General features: G+C 40.4%; 1 protein-coding gene across 1 annotated transcript; it reads right to left on the bottom strand.

Annotated features, from left to right (window-relative positions):
* Nucleotides 1–683: 683 nt before the first annotated feature.
* LOC146008214 (keratin, type I cytoskeletal 12-like) lies at nt 684–13,914 on the bottom strand. The gene is made up of 8 exons (XM_083147288.1): nt 10,851–13,914; nt 8,506–8,588; nt 6,116–6,272; nt 5,804–5,962; nt 5,587–5,712; nt 4,419–4,636; nt 3,970–4,025; nt 684–1,153 (listed from the first exon to the last, which is right to left on the bottom strand). Exons 1-8 carry the CDS (start codon nt 11,238–11,240, stop codon nt 1,053–1,055), a joined length of 1,290 nt encoding a protein of 429 aa, XP_083003414.1. The 5' UTR covers nt 11,241–13,914; the 3' UTR covers nt 684–1,052.
* Between the last annotated feature and the right edge of the window lie 5,819 nt (nt 13,915–19,733).

Below are 19,733 nucleotides of genomic sequence, written 5' to 3' on the forward strand. Positions count from 1 at the left end.
ACCGACACAAATCACTATATTGAATTATTCAGTGAAGAAATACCAACCAATAAGCTCATAACTGTCATTTTTCAAACTCAGCCTGTACCATGGCAGTTAGGAACAGATTCAAAACCTCCGATATGAAAAAATGAATGTATTACATTTCCCCCTAATAGTGTTTAATATTTGTGCTTAATGTATCAATTTTCGCACCATTTCATTGCTTGTTTTCTGAGGCATTTTCTAAAGGGTTAATTTTCAAAGCTGAATTCGATAGATACTTTTGTCATTGGTACAGTACTTACATGAATTTGGTGTGTAGGGCTTTTAGTTTGTATTGTCTGTGTACTGTATTTGTTGCCTAGTTGTAAAAAATTGATTTCTCATGTTTCATAACAGTTTAAGATAGCATGCGCATTTTTATAAAAAATAAATTATAATAATTATAAATTCTTTACATATGCAATATACAGTATACAATTTAGATAATTATGTGTATGTAAGTGTGTGTATAAACACTTTGGCATATGTCAAACTATATTTATTTTGCTAACTTCTACACATATAATCATTAATATAGTTGTAAGCCTACTGGTGTGTTAAGTTTTTTCTTCTATAGGAATGAACTGTTCAACCTCACAGCGTTGATAAATAGTATAGGATCTTCTTGATTCATAAAATGAATATAAAGTTCTCTCTCAATGAGTTAAAAATTCTTTATTAAGTCAAACTAACACAGGCATACATGTTGACTAACATCTTTAGTTTTCATTAATTGCACAGTTTCTGCCCTTTCTTTGTCAACCTTTTTCTTTCCATTTCCTTATCGATGGAGGATCTGAATGAAAAGCACCTTCTTTGTTCACAGGCATTTACCATGAACTGCATTCTCATTATTATTAGGTGGTGTATACCATTAAGTAATTTTACACCACCGGCTCTTATGCAAGCTAATTTCAATGTATGCTTTTCTTCACTCTGTGTTATACAATGGCATTGATATTTGCATGTGATATCATATGATCTTATTCTGTATTAAGTTGCCAGTGCCTGTGTTGTCAGTCTGCTCCTTATTCCATCTTTTCTTGAACTTCATTCATCTGGGTGGACACAACTTTCCCATCAACCACTTCTTCAATGATTGTTTTCACAACCCTTGTTTTTAACGGATCTAAAAATATTTGGGAAATTGAAATAAGTTTAAAATTGAAATCATATTATGAAATTCATCAGCATAGATATAAGATGAGCCTTTGCCATTGTGAATTCATGTTACGTATGTTTTTCTTGTAATAAATAATGCATATATAGAGTTCCTGAAGTCATGCTGCGTGTAGTATATGTCTGTGACTTACAGTAGCTAGCTATCAGCTAGCTGTAATAAAGTACAAAGTGGAAATGATGGAGAATGTATATTAAAAATATAGACTGGATACACACGCCTACTGTATAAATGCACATCTCAGCTGATGTAAAAAATGATGCACAGTGCATCCCAAATGACATGCTATTAGCAAAATGCTAGCGTTTTTGCAGAAGGAAATTGGCTTTGTACTCAATGATAAAACACATACAAAAGTATGCACTCTATACCCCTCTAGTCTACAGTATTTTAGCAATTTTACATCTGCAAATTAATATTTTGCTTTTGCATGGGAAATTAAGTAGAGCAATGTCTTCACCATCGTATATGGAACATTGTGGCTTTTTTGAAAATGCCTCCAGCAAATTCATGCACTTTGGCATAAAAAGCTATGTCTGTCAACCGAATTCAATCAGTTTTGTGCATGATAAATAACCTACTAAGTGTTTCAATCAACATAAGAGGATTCTTCTGAAATTTCAAACAGGAACTTTGTTCCAAATCAATGTAGTGTTATATCTATCATGGGTACACTTCAAAGTTAATTTGAGACGTAGACAATTTTCAACTAAGGTGGTGGTTTAGATTGAATCCACTATTGATTCAATTTCAAACATGTCAATGGGCCTAATTCAGACTTTGTTCTCAAAATGAGCAAAACCATGTGCACTGCATGTGGGGGCAAATGTAACATGTGCAGAGAGAGTTAGATATGTGTGTGATGTGTTAATACCAAAATAAAGCAGCCGGCATTTACCCTGCACAGAAACAAAATAACTTGCACAAATCTAACTCTATCTGAACATGTTACCCCAGATGTGCCCCACCTGTAGTGCACATGGTTTGCCCATTTTGAGATCAACTTGGCCCTGCAATCAGATCTGAATTAGGCCCATTCTTTTTTTTAAATGGGTGCATACTAGTTGAAAATATGAACAATTATTACCGATTGCGACATGTCGGAATGGCAAACACATCATATGGTCTAATGCTGGGGTAGCCAACCCTAGTCCTCGAGAGCTACCAACAGTGCATGTTTTGCAGGTCTCCTTACAGAAACACAAGTGAGCTAATTAGCTCCATCTGTGTATATTTTAAAAGGTGTCAGTGATTAATGAGTGCAGCTGTGCAGCAGCTAGGTTGTCTGGAAAATGTGAACTGTTGGTAGCTCTCGAGGGCTAGGGTTGGCTACCACTGGTCTAATGTGTACGCAATCTCGTTCTCTGTTGTCTGTACATCCAAGGGGTTAGAGGTTATCCTAAGTGAGGCCTTCTGCAGCATTGCCACAGCTTCCACTCCGTCACTGCTGGCATTGGCAAGTGTGTATACAATTGCTGATGCCGGCTCACCTGCTGGGTCCATTACCACCACAATGTTTCTGGGTACACATATCGCAAAGTTTGTGCCCAGCACACGGGACTATGCTTTTCAGTTACAATTCCCTCAGCAGCAAGCACATTATATTGTTCAAACAATGGAGTGTCTATCATTTTCTACACGTACATTACAGTAGCAAACCTTTCATCCTCATACTTCTGCATCACTCCCATCTAAATGATTTTTTCTTTATTGTTAATAGGATTACAGTTTGTGTAGGTGGGGATTTTAGTGACAGTCCTCTGAATGTCATCATTACATTAATTACCGCTGCCTAGTTTCTTTCATGTTCTATGAATGGCTGTAGTTTCTGTAACCATCTTGGTAATGTGCTATAATTGACTCCCTTTCTTGACTGTGATGCATTTTAACAAACACACTAAGGGCTAGATTCTCTAAGCTTCAAAAGTGATAAAATGGAGAGTGAAAAACAGCCAGCCAATCAGCTCCTACCTGCCATGTCACAGACTGTGTTTGAAAAATGTCAGGCAGGAGCTGATTGGCTGGCTGTTTATCACTCTCTATTTTATCACTTTTGAAGCTTAGAGAATCTGGCCCTATATTAGAGTATACTGATTTGCTATGCATTTATTCATATTGATAGGCAATGCTGCCAAAGAAATGTGCAGAAAACAAATATATGTGACATTGTCAGTACATTGTAGTGAACTATAAAATGAGGATAAATTCAAAAAAGTGATAAATCATACATTGATTCTGCCGTATCTGTAGTATCATTACATTAAACACAGTATTGTTTCAGCGCACATTTAAATTGAGTGTTTTCTTTTTTGCAATCTAGTAGTAAAATTCTTGCACTTTATTGAATCATTTCATAATTATGAAACCCATATGTGTGTGTGACATCCATTCTTCTTGCATTCATTATCTTTGATTTCTTCAATGATGCCTTTTGCAATTGTTTTCACCATTATGATGCATTTTTTTCTACCATACTGTACTGTACTGTGTACTGCTAATACAATGTAGCTTAAACCTTTGAGTGCCAACATTGCTGTGAGAGAGATGCACAAGTTTTACCTAAATTTCAATTAATTGACTTCAGATCATTTGCCGGCAATAACTAAAGTTATTCATATTCTTTGACTACGGTCCTGGCATTTTTAGCAGATATTTTGCACATCTCTCACTGCAACGTTGGCACTCAAAGGGTTAAATGCAGTACTGTATGTTACTCTAGCTTCAGTTGAATGCAGGTTAGGTTTATGTACCAAATCAGAACTTACCTTTCTTTGAATCTATTGATGATGCTTGCGACTTGGGTGGCTGAGCATTGAAACTCCTATGAATATAAAAATTGTAACTCAAATTATTATTATTATTATTAGTATTAGTAATAATACTAAAAGTAGTTGTAGTAGAAGAAGTAGTAGTTTATAGTCTTTGCCCAATTAAACTGGCTACTCGTGGTTTGATCCAGTAGGTCAGTTTCTGATTAAATTGATAATTATATGGAGTTATTGTCATGATTTTACTTAAGATAATTAAAACCACATTATAAATTGTCACACCAATATATTTATCTTTCTCAGATTTTAATTTAGAAATTTGCTTTAAGAATAGTTTTGTCAAATTTCTGTTCTGTTAAATTGTGCATTATTATAACCATGGTTATTAAAGTCGTTTTCTCATACTATCCTCTCCAATACATTTGTGGAGGACACGTTAAGATTACCCTAGTTCTCCTTCCAGCAGGCGTCTGTAGGTCTCAATCTCCATCTCCAGCCTGGTCTTGATGTCCATAAGACGGAGATATTCTGCCTTCTGTCTTTCCATATCAGATCTGACCTGTTGCAACTGTTCTTCAATGCTGGAAATCTGAAGCTGGAGCTGATTGAGCTGAGCGCAGTAACGACCTTCTGTCTCTGATAATGTTCCCTCAAGCGAGTTTTTCTACAAATGAGACCAATGTGGAAAAAAGATTAAATAAAACATTTTTTTCTCCAATTTCTGAATATACTGTAGAAATACTATAAACAAACCAGAAGCTGGTACGCAAAGTGGCATCTTGAACAGTGGCATTCTCATTATTCCTCAAACACATGGGGCTATTCAGCAGCTGGATACTCTATTCTAAGTAGTGGTCTTTGCCCAAGGAGGGACCAAGGGCCAGAATAAGCTTATGCTTAGATGCATCTTGGAAATACATTTACAGCTGGTTTATCCTGTGCATAATGTATTCAGAGAAGGATGGTGCAAGTTCCATACTACGAACCAGTGAATATACATTATGCTCATTTATACAGCTTAAATACACTTGCATGTAGGTTCTACTTAAAGAATGGTGTGACACATATTGCGATTTATTTAAATGTTTATATTTATTTTTTAATACTTGTGTAGAGTTGAATCGACCAATCAATACATATTTGATGAATTTCTAAACCTAAATTTCCAATAATCTTTTATAGGTTCCCAGACCTATGTTGTAAGGACAGCTGTGTAAGCTGCATATAATACATTTTCTGTTCATTTAATTTAAATACCATCCATAATAATTCATCTGTATACCCATATAAATATTTTAGTCTGTTGCAAATACTATAAAACTCATCCTGAAATGTGCAAGGCTATCAGTGATAGTAATCACATTTAAGTTATTTATGAGTATCAGACACCTCTTACTCATTGTCAGGTGAACCAATAATAAATTCCCTCTACTGTATGTATTGGTCAAATGAAATAAAGCATTCATGTTAAAGAAGTGATGAATGCTTTAAATAACAATTATGGCTATTCGGTGTGTTTTAAAACCCTGTGGAAGTTGGATATTGTGGTGCTCAACAGTCATGGTAATTTGACCTCTTGAGAAATAAAGATGCATAACATTGTCTAACACTTACCATGGAGATCTGAGCCTGTAATTCAATCTCAAGACTTTGCAATGTGCGCTTCAGGTCTGTTATCTCAGAGCGGCTAGTTTGGACTTCTTGCACGCCAACGGAAATTTCCTTTTTCAACTCACTGCTCTGTAATTACATAATAAAGATAGAAGCTTAAGATTATCCTCTTAAAACAATAATTCAGAAATGTGAACATGATAATTTACAGACAGTTTACCTTCTTCAGGAACCAGTCTTCAGCTTCCTTGCGGTTCTGCTCAGCCAGTGTTTCGTACTCTGCTCTCATGCTATTTAAAAGTTTGGTAAGATCCACACCAGGGGCAGCATCCATTTCAACATTCACTTGGCCAGATCCCCCTTTGTAGGTATTCATTTCCTAATCAGGTGAAACATAAATATTTATCAATAACAGGTGTGTAAATATGCTTAGTACAGTGGAAAAACTACAACAATACATGGTTCTCATATGTTCTAGGCCTCCATAAAGGATGGACATGCTCTATTTACAACATGTAATATTGCATGTTACCTCCAGATGGTTCTTTTTGAGGAATGCAAGCTCTTCAGTCAGGGACTCCAGTTGCAATTCAAGGTCAGATCTTGAGAGGGTCAGTTCATCCAGTACACGTCGGAGACCATTGATGTCAGACTCCACACTCTGGCGTAAGGCCAGTTCATTCTCATACCTGAAATAAAATAAGTTATCATATAATACTTTAATTATATTTTACTTAAAATGGCAATGATGAAATTATGAGTACTTTGCTCTATACAGAGGCATTTAGGGCCAGATGCACTAAGCTTCAAAAGTGATAAAATGGAGAGTGATAAACAGTCAGCCAATCAGCTTCTATCTGCCATGTCACAGACTTTGTTTGAAAAATGTCTGGTAGGAGCTGATTGGCTGGTGATTTATCACTCTCCTTTTTATCACTTTTCAAGGCTTAGTGCATCTGGCCCTTAATGAGTTGTGTTAGAGAACTAGGGGAAGATAATGAGTCAGACACACCTTAACATGATTGTAAATAGTGAGTTTTAGCATAGTGCACATACACATTCATATATACAGCCGACTCACAGCCAGATATAAGTATATTTGCATTTTCTAGGCATTTCTAGACTGGAAACTGGGAATTTGAAATGCATGTAACTATGTCATCCTGTGGAATTGTCATGGGAAGGACATGTAGATAGAGTTTCATGCTATTCTGAGTTGTATTTACAAAGAAGGAAGGACTGATTCGAGTGGATATCCTGTACCTAGCATGTGGCTGCTGCAGTAATAATGAGGATGGTTGCTGCTGTTAATGGAGAAATAGTGGGCAGAGCACAGACATCACATTATCCCTACAGACACTTGTATTAGTAAAAGATTCTGAGGAATCATACAGATACAGCTACTTTGCACCTGACTCAGAAGTATCCCCTACAGTAGGGAGGCCAATATCAGGCCATTTTAAAAATCCTGGGATTGGGGATCGAAAAACTTTAAATCCCAGGATTCTCAGGATCCCAGGATTGGCTTTCTGAGTCAGTGCAAGGGCTGGGGCTGCCTCTGGAGCTGGCTGCTGTATCTTTTTACCTGGTGCATGGTTCCCTCTGCCATGGCCACAGGAGAGGAGGAGCAGGGAGACTTTGGGCAGTTGATGGTCCCTGCCATGGCAGCGCTCAGCGCACCATCTTTTCTCAGCCGCTGTTGTGTGGGGGCTGGCAGGGAGGAGGCAAGATGACACCAGGGGGACTCAGTGTAGTGGGTAGACATGGCATGCCAGTGCGTGGCTGCACAGCGTTTCCTCTAACAACATGCTGTGCGGCCGCACAACCCAGTTGTTGGGCAGCAACTGAGCCTAGCACTGCTCACCAGAAAGGGATCAAATGCACATGCACATTTTAATCCCAAAACCCTGGGATTAAAGCCTCCAATCCCAGGGTTCAAATCCCATCTGAAAATGCCCTAAATTCCAGGATCCTATTCAAATTCTGGAATTGGCATTCCTAGCCTACAGTAGGTTTCTCTCTAATTAAATTATGTCAAATGAGGGAATGCTTATTTGACTTTGGGGTGATTTAGTGGTGGATGAATCTTTGCATGCAGAGGCTGTGCAAAATAATGCAAAAGATGCAGGAGGCATCCTAAGTAAAAACACACCCACTCAATTCAATACAAATTTGGATGAATCGATTATGACATGAACAACGCTGCAATTTACTAGGTCCTGGTCTTATTGTATTACAGCTCCTCTATAGATGTACATAGTTTTTAAGAGAAGAGATGTAAAACTGCTTGCAACTAATCACAGCATTGTCATTTTTAGAGCAGTCTAGAATATATAAATGCTGAGTCCTGTCCACATACATCAAGTCCTCACTTCATGTGATTATATGGTAGGGAAGATGGTGCTTGATGTGACGTCGGCAGTGTCATGATGAGAAGAGAAAGATTAAGACAACTGAGAACTCATAGGTTGGGATGTTGTCCATAGCAACCAATCAGATTGTACTTCTTTTTATATAGTATCTTCTAGAAAATAATAGATATAATCTTATTTGTTGCTATGGGTAACCAATCTTCAATAGAACTCCCATTTTAGTAAATTTACCCCATAGAGTATAGTTAGTGGAAGCCGCAGGGTTTTCTAAGAGCTCTATATGTCAGAGTCTTGTGTTTTGGAAAGATTGTGCCAAAAGGATGGTTTTTGGTTTTGAGAACTGAAAACTGACTAATTTCAATTGAAACCTAATACTATCGGTGCTGGGCCATGGGAACGCCCAGTGTTTTATGGGAGTCCCTTGGCGTATCCATGGGTACGTGGGTGAGCCGATGCCAACCAGAGTCAGACCCAGTATGTTTAATGGAAATTACCATATGGGATGATACGTTCAAAGTAACATTCCTCTTATGAATTAAGTCATACTCACTTCATTCTGAAGTCATCAGTAGCCAGCCTGGCATTGTCTACCTGGAGGACCACTCTAGCATTGTCTGTACTTCCAGCGATAATCTGTAGGACACAAAGATTTGCCATGCAAAGTACTTGATCAGCTTTCATGTAAATATGTTCCATAACACAATTTGACTGGGTTGATGTGCCAGTCATTCACAAATCTTAGTATTTCTAGACTATCCCAATTGAATAACTTGACTCTGAACAATAGAAAGGGATTAAAGCACTATACACAAAAGCAATTACTGTAGCTATAAGAGTCACAAATATATTTGACTTAGTTAAGGCATAGTAAAAACAAAGTGTTAAAATATGTTTCGGAAAAGCCAGTGATAAATTTGGGGTCACATGAATATCACCCAAATGGAATGAAACAGTTTAACTTTGTCATGTTGTAGAAAAGTGTACAAATAACAATAAAGAAACAGTGGGGACATTTATGAAGATCAGTAAGATAAAAACATTGTGGTGTTGCCCATTGCTTTAAATCAGATGTTTGTAATTATTTTGTAACCTGCAACTGAGAAAAACCTCAACAATTTGAATCTGGTTGGGAAACCACAATTTTACCATCACACCAGTTTTCGGGGTTGCCTCTACAGTACATCATGTCATCATGGATTTAAGGTTTGAGAGCCTTTATGTTTATATTATAAACCATCAAAATAAGAACATAGTTAAAAGGGAGGTTCTTTTTTTTAATTATGTTTATTATGTTTGTCTGTGCTTGGACTAATTATATTATATTCTATGATTACTGTCAGTTATTAGGTCGTCCCTATGATACTGTTTCTCATAACACACAAACACATGTATTGTTTGCTTTCTATGGGATCATGTTTTCATTACAAAAAGCTTCAGACATAGAAACAGTCTCTAAGACGGAGAGCCTGGGGCAGCAGCATGGCAGTTGTATGTCAATATAGAATATCCTGCTTCAATGCGTTCTGAGCAATTGAGAACAGTAGATGTAGTATCTCTGCCCCACAATGCAGTCTATCATGTGTCATCCCTGCAATACACAGTAATAACATAGGACAATTTTTTTACATCCAATTTACAGACATCCAATTTTAGGGAGAGCATTTGTCTATCAAGTTTCTGTCACTAATTATTCCATAATGTCTCTCTGTATAGAAAATCATCAATTAGCTTTAACACGTATTTGAGTTTTCATTATATTTAATTTGTCTCTAGTAATCTTTTAAAACATTTCCATAGTACCTTCTGATTTATAGGCAAACAAATTTTCACCAGAGGTGGTTACTATTAAATTTGGTGGTACAGGCTGAGTATCCCATATCTGCATATCCTATATAAGCTTGCGAGCAGGGCCCTCCTACCTTTTGACTGTCTGTAAATACCCTGTTTGTTGTATCACTGTCTCCTTTTGTAAAGCGCAACGGAATACGCTGCGCTATATAAGAAACTGTTAATAAATAAATAATATCTATTATCTGAACTATTTAGAAAACCAGAATGTATTTTTGTTTCTAAAACCCCCTTTCCCATTCTGCAATTACCTTCCATCGATTCCATGTCTGCTGCCCTCCCGGCTATTCAGCAATATCAGTCCCAATGAAGCATTGCAGGGGTGCACGGGTGATGTCATGAAGTCATCCGTGCACCCCATAATTCATCATTGGTACCAGGGATGCCTCTGAAGCCAGACGCCAGGAAAGTCTCTGAACCAGGTGAGTATGAAACTAAAAATATTCTGAAATATGGAATAATTCCTTTGCCCTGGTCCCAAGCATTTCGGATGAGGCATACTCAATCTCTAGGCTAGTATTTTATTGTACTATTCATTATAAAGAGTGATATGCACTATGATGTTTAGAGTCATAAAGTGGAGAGAAATAAAGTACCAGAAAACCCCCTACTTATTGTCATGTTACAGGCTGTGTTTGAAAAATAACAGGATCTAAGTGGTTTGTACCTTATCTCTCTCCACTTTATCACTCTCCAAGACATAGTACATCTTCCCCAAAGAAAGAAACATTACATATGTGTGTGTGTGTGTACATTTGCCAGAATTACCATTCAGAAAATAGGGCCAGATGTACTAATCTTGAAAAGTGATACAATGGAGAGAAAGATAAACACCAGCCAATCAGCTTCTAACTGCCTATGTCACAGGCTGAGTTCGAAAAAATGACAGGCAGGAGCATCAATTTTAAAGGTTTAGTACATCTCACCTATAGATTGAGATAAATTTACAATTTACACTGCAGACGATCATTTATTTTTGCACCTTAGTGATTCAGAAATATACAATTTGCCCTACTATATGTGGAGATAAAAATAGTAGTAACTTGCCTTATTCTTCAGGTCTTCGATGATTTGGAAGTATTTGGAGTAGTCTCGGTTTTGGTTGTTGTTGAGTGCATTATGCTGTTCGTACCATATTTTAATTTTTTTCTCCAGCTCGGAGTTGGCTGACTCTAGTGCTCGCACTTTATCCAGATAGGAGGCCAGACGGTCGTTGAGATTCTGCATGGTCTGTTTTTCCCCGCCAAGCAGGAGTCCATCACTCCCACCAACACCATAGCCACCATAGCTGAATATGGCACTTTGGGATGACAATCCTCCTCCAAAGCCAACTCCAGACAAGGAGCCACTGCTGAATCCTCCATAGCTACTGCCTCTACTGCCACTCTGCACCCGTTGGCTGGAAGATCTAATCTGAAAACTGCTTGAGTTAGACATGGTGTACAGACACGCACCACTAACAGTGTTGATGGAAATTAGAGGATTGCTTAATAAGAAGCAGTATCACCCTGTTGCAGAGAGGATGCAAGAGACTGTGCTGAGCACTGTCTGTCTCACCTTTATACGATCAGAGTGGGTGTGTCTCTGGATGCTCATTGTGCACATTCTTCTTTTTCTATTTAGGCATTTTTAATGGTCTGTTTACCTGCTAAGCATCCTGTGCCCACCTGTTTAAAACAACAGATGGAACAGGCATCTCTTTAGAAAGGTGCCTGGAGCATTTTGTAGTCCAGGACAACAGAACAGAGGCGGGGTGACATCTAACTTTTACAAGAATACTTCACCTCTTATATACTGGCTTAACTAAAATCCTGTGCTTTTTGTGGCTTTAGAACTCATGCCTTAGGGCCAGAGAACAGACAGTTTATTAGTTGTGTATTTTAATTATAGTCTACCCTGCCTGACCAACACTCTGTTGCGGATGAAATATCGTTCTCTTATTCACTCCATCTGGTTTAGTGCTCCTGATAATAAAGTCTTGTATGTCACAAGCAATATTTTGCAGTGTAGGAATGTAAAGTCCACCTGTATATTCCCCAACTAGTCAGCACTGCCCTGGCTATGATATGTTATCCAAATTATAACTTTGGTTGTTTATACAGGTGCAGAGGGTGGATTAAAGTGAGGCATTGTAGCGCAGAGGTCAGGATTGTCACTTTCAGTGTCTGGGTCTCGTACTGGCTGGGTGCTTTATGTTCTGTACAGTATTGTATTCTTCCACTGTTTGCATAGGCTTTGTCTGAGCACTACAGAATCTCCTCACAATCCAAAGACACGCTGCAAGGTGATGTTGGATGTGGGGTTGTCTATAGTAACAGGACTATTCTGTATGAACCACACTCACTGCAAAATTAGTTGGCCCTATTAATATATTATTATTAATATTATTACTAGTATTATGCTGATGTAATATACATGTACTAGTATATGTCATATAATCTATGCTGTTATTCATGCTTTTTTACTGCCCATTGATCATCTCTTACATGATAACTTGAGTCATGAGCTGGAATTTGGCACTGAGGCTCAGCAAGTAATAGTTAAACGGCTGATCCAAGACAAACTTTCTTTCACAATTTCATTTCATCCGTGAGCATTGCTTAGCTGTTTGCTGTGTAAGTGTCTCCAGGACATGAGCTGACATTACGGAAATTGTTCTTATTTCAAACCCATTTAGAACACTTGAAATATTCATTAAACAGAAAAAGAAATATTTAAATCCACGGTTCTGTTACAATAGGAAACAGGGTATGGAATCGGATATGTATTTAGCAATGTAGCAATAATTAATCATAATTTGTGCAGCCAGGGTGTGGTTGCAACACTGTACATCTGCCATTCCTTTACTGCTTCATCACCTTTCTCTGTCATTCCTTCTTATTGTGATTTCAAATTGTGAAATGAAGTTTCCACAGAAGTAAAAGAGATAATGATATTGTGCTTGGGTGGGGGCAATATGTTGAACAATTTAGTCTCCTGGTATGTGAAGCCACAAAACGTCCTAAGAGTGATGATTTATCGCTATAATGGGCGAGGTTCTAAGTTATTGCAGCTTTCTATAAAGCTGACAGAAAACCAGTTTTGGACTTGATGAAATGATCTTCTATTCAGAATCAGACAGCCATGAACACACATGAGATAGACAATAATAATGTGAACCAAGTCTATGAACTGTCTGGTGCTGTTTAGTGTAGGAAGCTTGAGGCATAAATATGAATATGCTGTATGTTAGTCTATGATATGCTTGACAGACAAGGCTCACCAGTGTTATGTATGTATTTGTTGTGCTTATCGAGAGCCAGAAAGAACTTGGTAAAATCTTTTCTGGACATGTACAGTAACTGCATTTCCTATAAGTTCAAGGACTTACTGTAGGGTAGATTTCCTAAATTGGTGGTTTTGACCACAGCAACCAAGATTTTAGCTATCCTATATCTATTGCATGCTACAAAATGATAGAATATGATTTATTGCTATGGGCAACACCACCACATGTCTACTTTAAAGAGCTTTACTAATGTTACCCCTTATAGACTGGTCATCCTAACATATGGTATAGGCGTACTATCTAGGAGCTCCAAGCAATGGTTGAGGGCTGGAGCTATTCACTAATAACAGTGCTGACAGCCATTCCCTGTATAGATGCATGATGATAGATGGTGCAGGACTCCTGGAGGAACAAGTTGCTGTTGTTTCTTTTATTTGGCACCCGTGAATGGTTGGGTAGGGCCCCCAGTAGGCCTACAGTGCTGTTAAGACAGCTCTGTATAAACTCGGATGCATCAAAATCCCAGCATATAGGATGCCAGCAGTCACAATACCAATGCTGGCACCCTGAATTTTATCGGGAGACAGTCCCTGGAATGTCGACATCAATATGGAAGCCTGACTGCTGGAACCCCAAACATGTGAAGAGCGGCAGCATGGGGTCGGGCGAGGGATTAGATATAAGCACTAGGGGAAAACTTAGAAGTGTGGGTTAGGGTTAGGTTGTGGGGGTGGTTAGGTTAAGGCAGCAGGGTATGAAGTTTTGATTCATGGAGGTTAGGGTTAGGCACTAGCGTGGAGGGTTAGAGATAGGCTTTGTGTGTGTGTGTGTGTGTTGGGGGGGGGGTTAGGGAAGGGCAAGGAGATGGTTGGTATACTTGCCAGACCACTGAAGGAATTCCTTGCTAAAGAATGTTGGCATTGATACTCTTCTCGCTGGCATTCCCACTGCCGGTCATCTGTATCTCCTTTTACAGTAGACCTAATTGGTCAAGTTGCCTTTCTAATGTTCCACAAATCCCATCATGATGATTCACAAACTGTTTTGGCCAGATTATGCACTTGTATCTAAAGAACTGCACCAGAACATTGGATATATAATATATAAAGTACAATCATGCAGGATACCATCATGATGCACAACACAGAGGTATTTGCATGTACAAAGATCTTCCTGTGTTTATGTTGTACTGCACAGTGTTGCATACCTTCCAACAGTCCCGATTTTAGCGGGACAGTCCCGATTATCAGGGCCTGTCCCGCTGTCCCACGCGGCCGAAATTAAGCCACGCCCCCGAAAATTTCAGCGCGCCTTTGCCGCGCATCAGCTGTGTCCCGCCTCCGGCTCGTTCAAAGTTGGGAGGTATGGTGTTGTGTCACACAAAATGACCAGACACTTTAAGTTATTCTGGAAGTGGCATTCAGAGAACTTTTCATAAAATGTCAACAAAGTCACCTGAGCTATGCATTAGATATATAATAAGATAAAATAATAAGCCTAAATATGCAATGAAAACCAATTTATATATCAGACGCATAATAAAATCTTGCACTTGAAATATTAGCAGCCCCAAAATCTATCTTTGTAGACAGTTAAAAGAAACATTAGTACGATAGAAAGAAGCAGAATACTGGGAGAATGACACATATAGTTTTACTTGTTCTTACTGTAAATGATGCCAGAGGTCTATAGATTTGGTATTCCAGTGTTAAAGCATACTTGTTGTATAACGTTGCCCTTATTTATGAAATAGGTTTCTAGTTACTGGTTTGTGTGAAGCAACATACTCTATTACAGAAAGTAACATGTAAATTAGCCTCCTCAGCCAGGTAGGAAAATGCTGGAATCTGTCCAGAACATTGATGTGTTCCATTGATGTAAAAGTCTCCAAAAAAAAAAAAAAATTCTCTGTTGAATCATCAGTTACAACTTACTATATATTTGTTAAAAATGATCTTAAATTGTGTTTGACTCACAAATCTTGGATGACGTATTGTCAGGGCCACAGAGAGCAGCACCAGGTCCAAGTAATGTAAGGGTGTGGCCATGTCCCCATAAATATATGTAGCTGCCATACATAGTCCACAGGAGGGGGGGGGGGGCATTCAGATTTTGGTACTCTTTACTTAGAGGGGCGCCCATCGCGGGCATCGCATGTACATTGCATGCCATTATAATGGCATGCGATGCGACCGATGCGATGCCCGCGATTTTACATAGAAATGCGTTTTAAAATGGTACTTGTTTCCTATCTGGGCACCCATCGCGGGCATCGCGGGTACATCGCATGTCATTATAATGACATGCGATGGGCCAGACGCGATGCCCGCGATTTTCCCATAGGGAACAATGTTAAATGCCTCAATTTACCCGCGATGACCGCGATTTACCATAGGAAACAATGTTAAATGGATCAATTTCCCCAAATTATCATAGGGAACAATGGGAAATGTGGCAAAAACACCCCTGAACATAAAAATGTCCCCCCAAAAGTAGTTGACGCCACCCCGCCATCAACGTGAACCCGAAGCGTGGCGAGCGCAGCGAGCCCGCGAGGGGCGGCGGTACGCGTCCTCCGACCTTTTCATGCCCTACTATCCACTAGGGCGTGGAGTGAGAATAGAATAGTGTGGCGAGCGCAGCGAGCCACCGAGCCCGAAGCGTGGCGAGCACAGCGAGCCCCGCGAGGGGACGCGGATACCTTCACAGTTATACGCGTCCCCTCGCAGGCTTCCCAGGTGTCCATGGCGTCGCGGACACCTGGGAAGCCCGCGAAGGGACGCGTTTACCTGTGAAGGTATCCGCGTCCCCTCGCGGGGCTCGCTGCGCTCGCCACGCTTCGGGCTCGGTGGCTCGCTGCGCTCGCCACACTATTCTATTCTCACTCCACGCCCTAGTGGATAGTAGGGCATGAAAAGGTCGGAGGACGCGTACCGCCGCCCCTCGCGGGCTCGCTGCGCTCGCCACGCTTCGGGTTCACGTTGATGGCGGGGTGGCGCCAACTACTTTTGGGGGGACATTTTTATGTTCAGGGGTGTTTTTGCCACATTTCCCATTGTTCCCTATGATAATTTGGGGAAATTGATCCATTTAACATTGTTTCCTATGGTAAATCGCGGTCATCGCGGGTAAATTGAGGCATTTAACATTGTTCTCTATGGGAAAATCGCGGGCATCGCGTCTGGCCCATCGCACCCGATTTTTTATCGGCCGCGATGCCCGCGATGGCCCCGATTTTACCCCCGATGCCCGCGATTAAAATCGTGGGCGCCCAGATAGGAAACAAGTACCTGGAAGTCGCGTCGGTCGCATCGCATGCGACCAAAAAATCGCATGCGATGCGACCGACGCGATTACCGCAATTTTACATAGGGAACAATGTTAAATGGGTCAATTGACCCGATTTAACATAGGGAACAATGTTAAATGGCCCACAGACCACAAATAGCCACCCTGCCCCCCCCCCCCAATTGTTAACGCCACCCCACGATCAACGTGAACCCGAAGCGTGGCGAGCGGTGGTACGCGTCCTCCGACCTTTTCATACCCCCACTATCCACGTCGGCGTGGAGTTGAGAATAGAAAGTGTGGCGAGCGCAGCGAGCCACCGAGCCCGAAGCGTGGCGAGCGCAGAGAGCCCCGCGCAGGGACGCGGATACCTTCACAGGTATCCGCGTCCCCTCGCGGGGCTCGCTGCGCTCGCCACGCTTCTGGCTCGGTGGCTCGCTGCGCTCGCCACACTTTCTATTCTCAACTCCCCGCCGACGTGGATAGTGGTATGAAAAGGTCGGAGGACGCGTACCGCCGCCCCTTGCGGACTCATTGCGCTCGCCACGCTTCAGGTTCACGTTGATCGTGGGGTGGCGTTAACAATTGGGGGTGCCCAGGGTGGCTATTTGGGGTCTGTGGGCCATTTAACATTGTTCCCTATGTTAAATCGGGTCAATTGACCCATTTAACATTGTTCCCTATGTAAAATCGCAGTAATCGCGTCGGTCGCATCGCATGCGATTTTTTGGTCGCATGCGATGCGACCGACGCGATTTTTTTTACCTGCGATGCCTATGATCAAAATCGTGGGCGCCCTTCTAGGTAAAGAGTACCCAGATTTTTTTTCTTTTGGGGAGGAGGAGGTGAGTCTCAACAGCATCTCACCTTGCTGTAGGGAGCAGATCATTTACACTTGACCATTGCCATCTTCCGAGTGATATTTGGGAAGGTGGTGCATGTGCACTTGAGAGTAAAGGGCAGTCTCTGGTACAGTGACATCAAGCATAGGTAATTATTAGTGCCCCTCGCACCCTCATCGCTAGTATGCATTGCTCTTTAATGCTAATGATAAAAGCCTGCTTATTTGCAGTATACTACAGACACCTGTGGTCTTTGAAATCAGGTTGAGAACCAAATTTTTTTTTATTATAATTAGTTAATTTCCTTAAAACAACTTATGCTCTCCTTTTTTTCATCATCTAGGACACAACAGAAAAGCTGTAGCTCAATATACAAAATGAACACTTTTATTTGTTATCACACATTCTGAGAGTCCAGGCTAGGGGGACTGTGTCAGCAGTGACTATAGCAAATAACTATAAAATGAGCATCCCTATTCCCTCCTGTTCTCACAGCCTTCATCTCTTGCACTTCAACTACAGCTCCCTCCTTCCCAGCAACCATCTATAACTGGGGTTGCCGACCCTAGTCCTCGAGAGCTACCAACAGTGCATGTTTTGCAGGTCTCCTCACAGAATCACAAGTGAGCTAATTAGCTCCATCTGTGTATCTTTTAAAATGTGTCAGTGATTAATAAGTGCAGCTGTGCAGAAGCTAGGTTGTCTGGAAAATGTGAACTGTTGGTAGCTCTCGAGGGCTAGGGTTGGCTACCACTGATCTATACCAGTGGTTCCCAACCCTGGTCCTCAAGTACCCCCAACAGTGCACGTTTTCCAGGTCTCCACACAGAATCAGTGAAATAATTAGCTCCACCTGTGGATCTTTTAAACTGTGCCTGAATAATCTGTGCACCTGCTGGGTGACCTGGAAAACGTGCACTGTTGGGGGTACTTGAGGACCAGGGTTGGGAACCACTGATCTATACCCTCATCTCTGCTCACTTGTAATTGCTCTCTCCTTGTCTCCTTCTTAGTCTCCCTCTCTCCCTCTTCCTATTCATGTCTCCCTCTTTCTCTCCCTGTCACCCTCTGCGGGTTGGGATCATTTGGTCTACAGCATGATGGTCAATAGTCATTAGGTTGACCTCATTAGGTAGACATGGGAAAATGTCGACATGGTTATGGGTCGAAAGGTCGTTAGTTCGACAGGTCATTAGATCAACAATGTGTAGGTCGACACTCAAAAGGTCTACATGGGGGTTTTCACTTTTTTACCTGAATGTCAACACAGTCGACATGGACACAGTTTAAAGTGCACCACTACCCCTACGGAAGGGGAGTGCATCATAGCATTGATCAAGGAGGTGGGGTGGCCCCACCTGTTTAATTTCTACTAGGCCCCATAGTTTCTCCTGGCCATTGTTAGTAGAACCATTGCTTGTGTTTTGGTTCCAGATTAAGCAAAATGTTATGATTCTTGGGTGTTGTCTTGGTGTACAGTAAACAATAATGTTCAGCGAAATTGAAGATATTAGCTGTCACTTTCCATTTCCTGTTATACAGAGATTTTGGCACGCTACCCTACTAGCCATGGGGAGATCCTTGAAACTTGATGTGCTTTGCTCATATTACAGTATGTTGTTATATTGTTTTAAAAAGATGTATTCCTGACAATTAAAAGTATTGGAGATCTAGTGTTGACAGATGTAAGGATTAGGACAGATATACATAATCCTTACCTATTGGTGTACAAAGGTGTAATGGTTATCTCAGTACTTATTTAGCTCTATGAAACAGGTTTAAGTGCTTTTTTTCCCATTGGTCTTTGCTCAGTGTATTAGTTTTCACTTTAAAAAAAAAAAAAAAACATCCTGAGATCAGCATTATGTCTGTCTGTCTGTCTGTCTGTCTAGAATTAGAGGAGGAAATAGTTCTAAAATGTTTTCAATTTTCCTAGACAATATTGATACAGAAAATAAAGTACGTCTTTCAAACAATTAAAGGGACAGATTATCTAAGCTTCAAAAGTGATAAAATTAAGAGTGATAAACAGCCAGCCAATCAGCTCCTGTCTGATATTTTTCAAACACAGTCTGTGGCATGGCAGGTAGGAGCTGATTGGCTGGCTGTTTATCACTCTCCATTTTATCACTTTTGAAGCTTAGAGAATCTGGCCCAGAGTTTTTCTTATCCTTGCACTAGTGCAAAGCAAGCCATACACTAGACCAATTTCAATATAACAATACATTTCAATCTAGTTGGTTGTATTAACAATTCATTCATACATACGGAATATGCTGCACTATATAAGAAACTGTTACTAAATAAATATACAGTAAGTGAGAAAATGAGAAACAACAATTTGCTCCCAAACCCTGGAAAAAGGACATGGTCTAGTAGTGTATGGCCAGCTATAGCCTGGACCATTGCAAGCACCCCTCCAAACACCTCAATTGTACTGAATATGATGGTCAATTGATTTACAAAAAATTTTTGTAGAGGGCATGGATCCGAGGCATTACTGCACACCAGGGATTAACCCCTGTGCCCCAA

The sequence above is a fragment of the Crinia signifera genome, chromosome 6 (genome assembly GCF_055691185.1).
Source record: "Crinia signifera chromosome 6, ASM5569118v1, whole genome shotgun sequence".
Classification (NCBI taxonomy): Eukaryota; Metazoa; Chordata; class Amphibia; order Anura; family Myobatrachidae; genus Crinia; species Crinia signifera.

Bases quoted from the DNA above. Each gene is read 5' to 3' on its own strand.
- LOC146008214 (XM_083147288.1), bottom strand. From the start codon at position 11,240: ATGTCTAACTCAAGCAGTTTTCAGATTAGATCTTCCAGCCAACGGGTG. The intron at 8,589-10,850 runs GCAAGTTACTAC...TGTGTCCTACAG, and splicing joins TCGAAGACCTGAAGAATAAG to ATTATCGCTGGAAGTACAGA. The intron at 4,026-4,418 runs GTAATCTTAACG...TTATATTCATAG, and splicing joins CTGCTGGAAGGAGAACTAGG to GAGTTTCAATGCTCAGCCAC.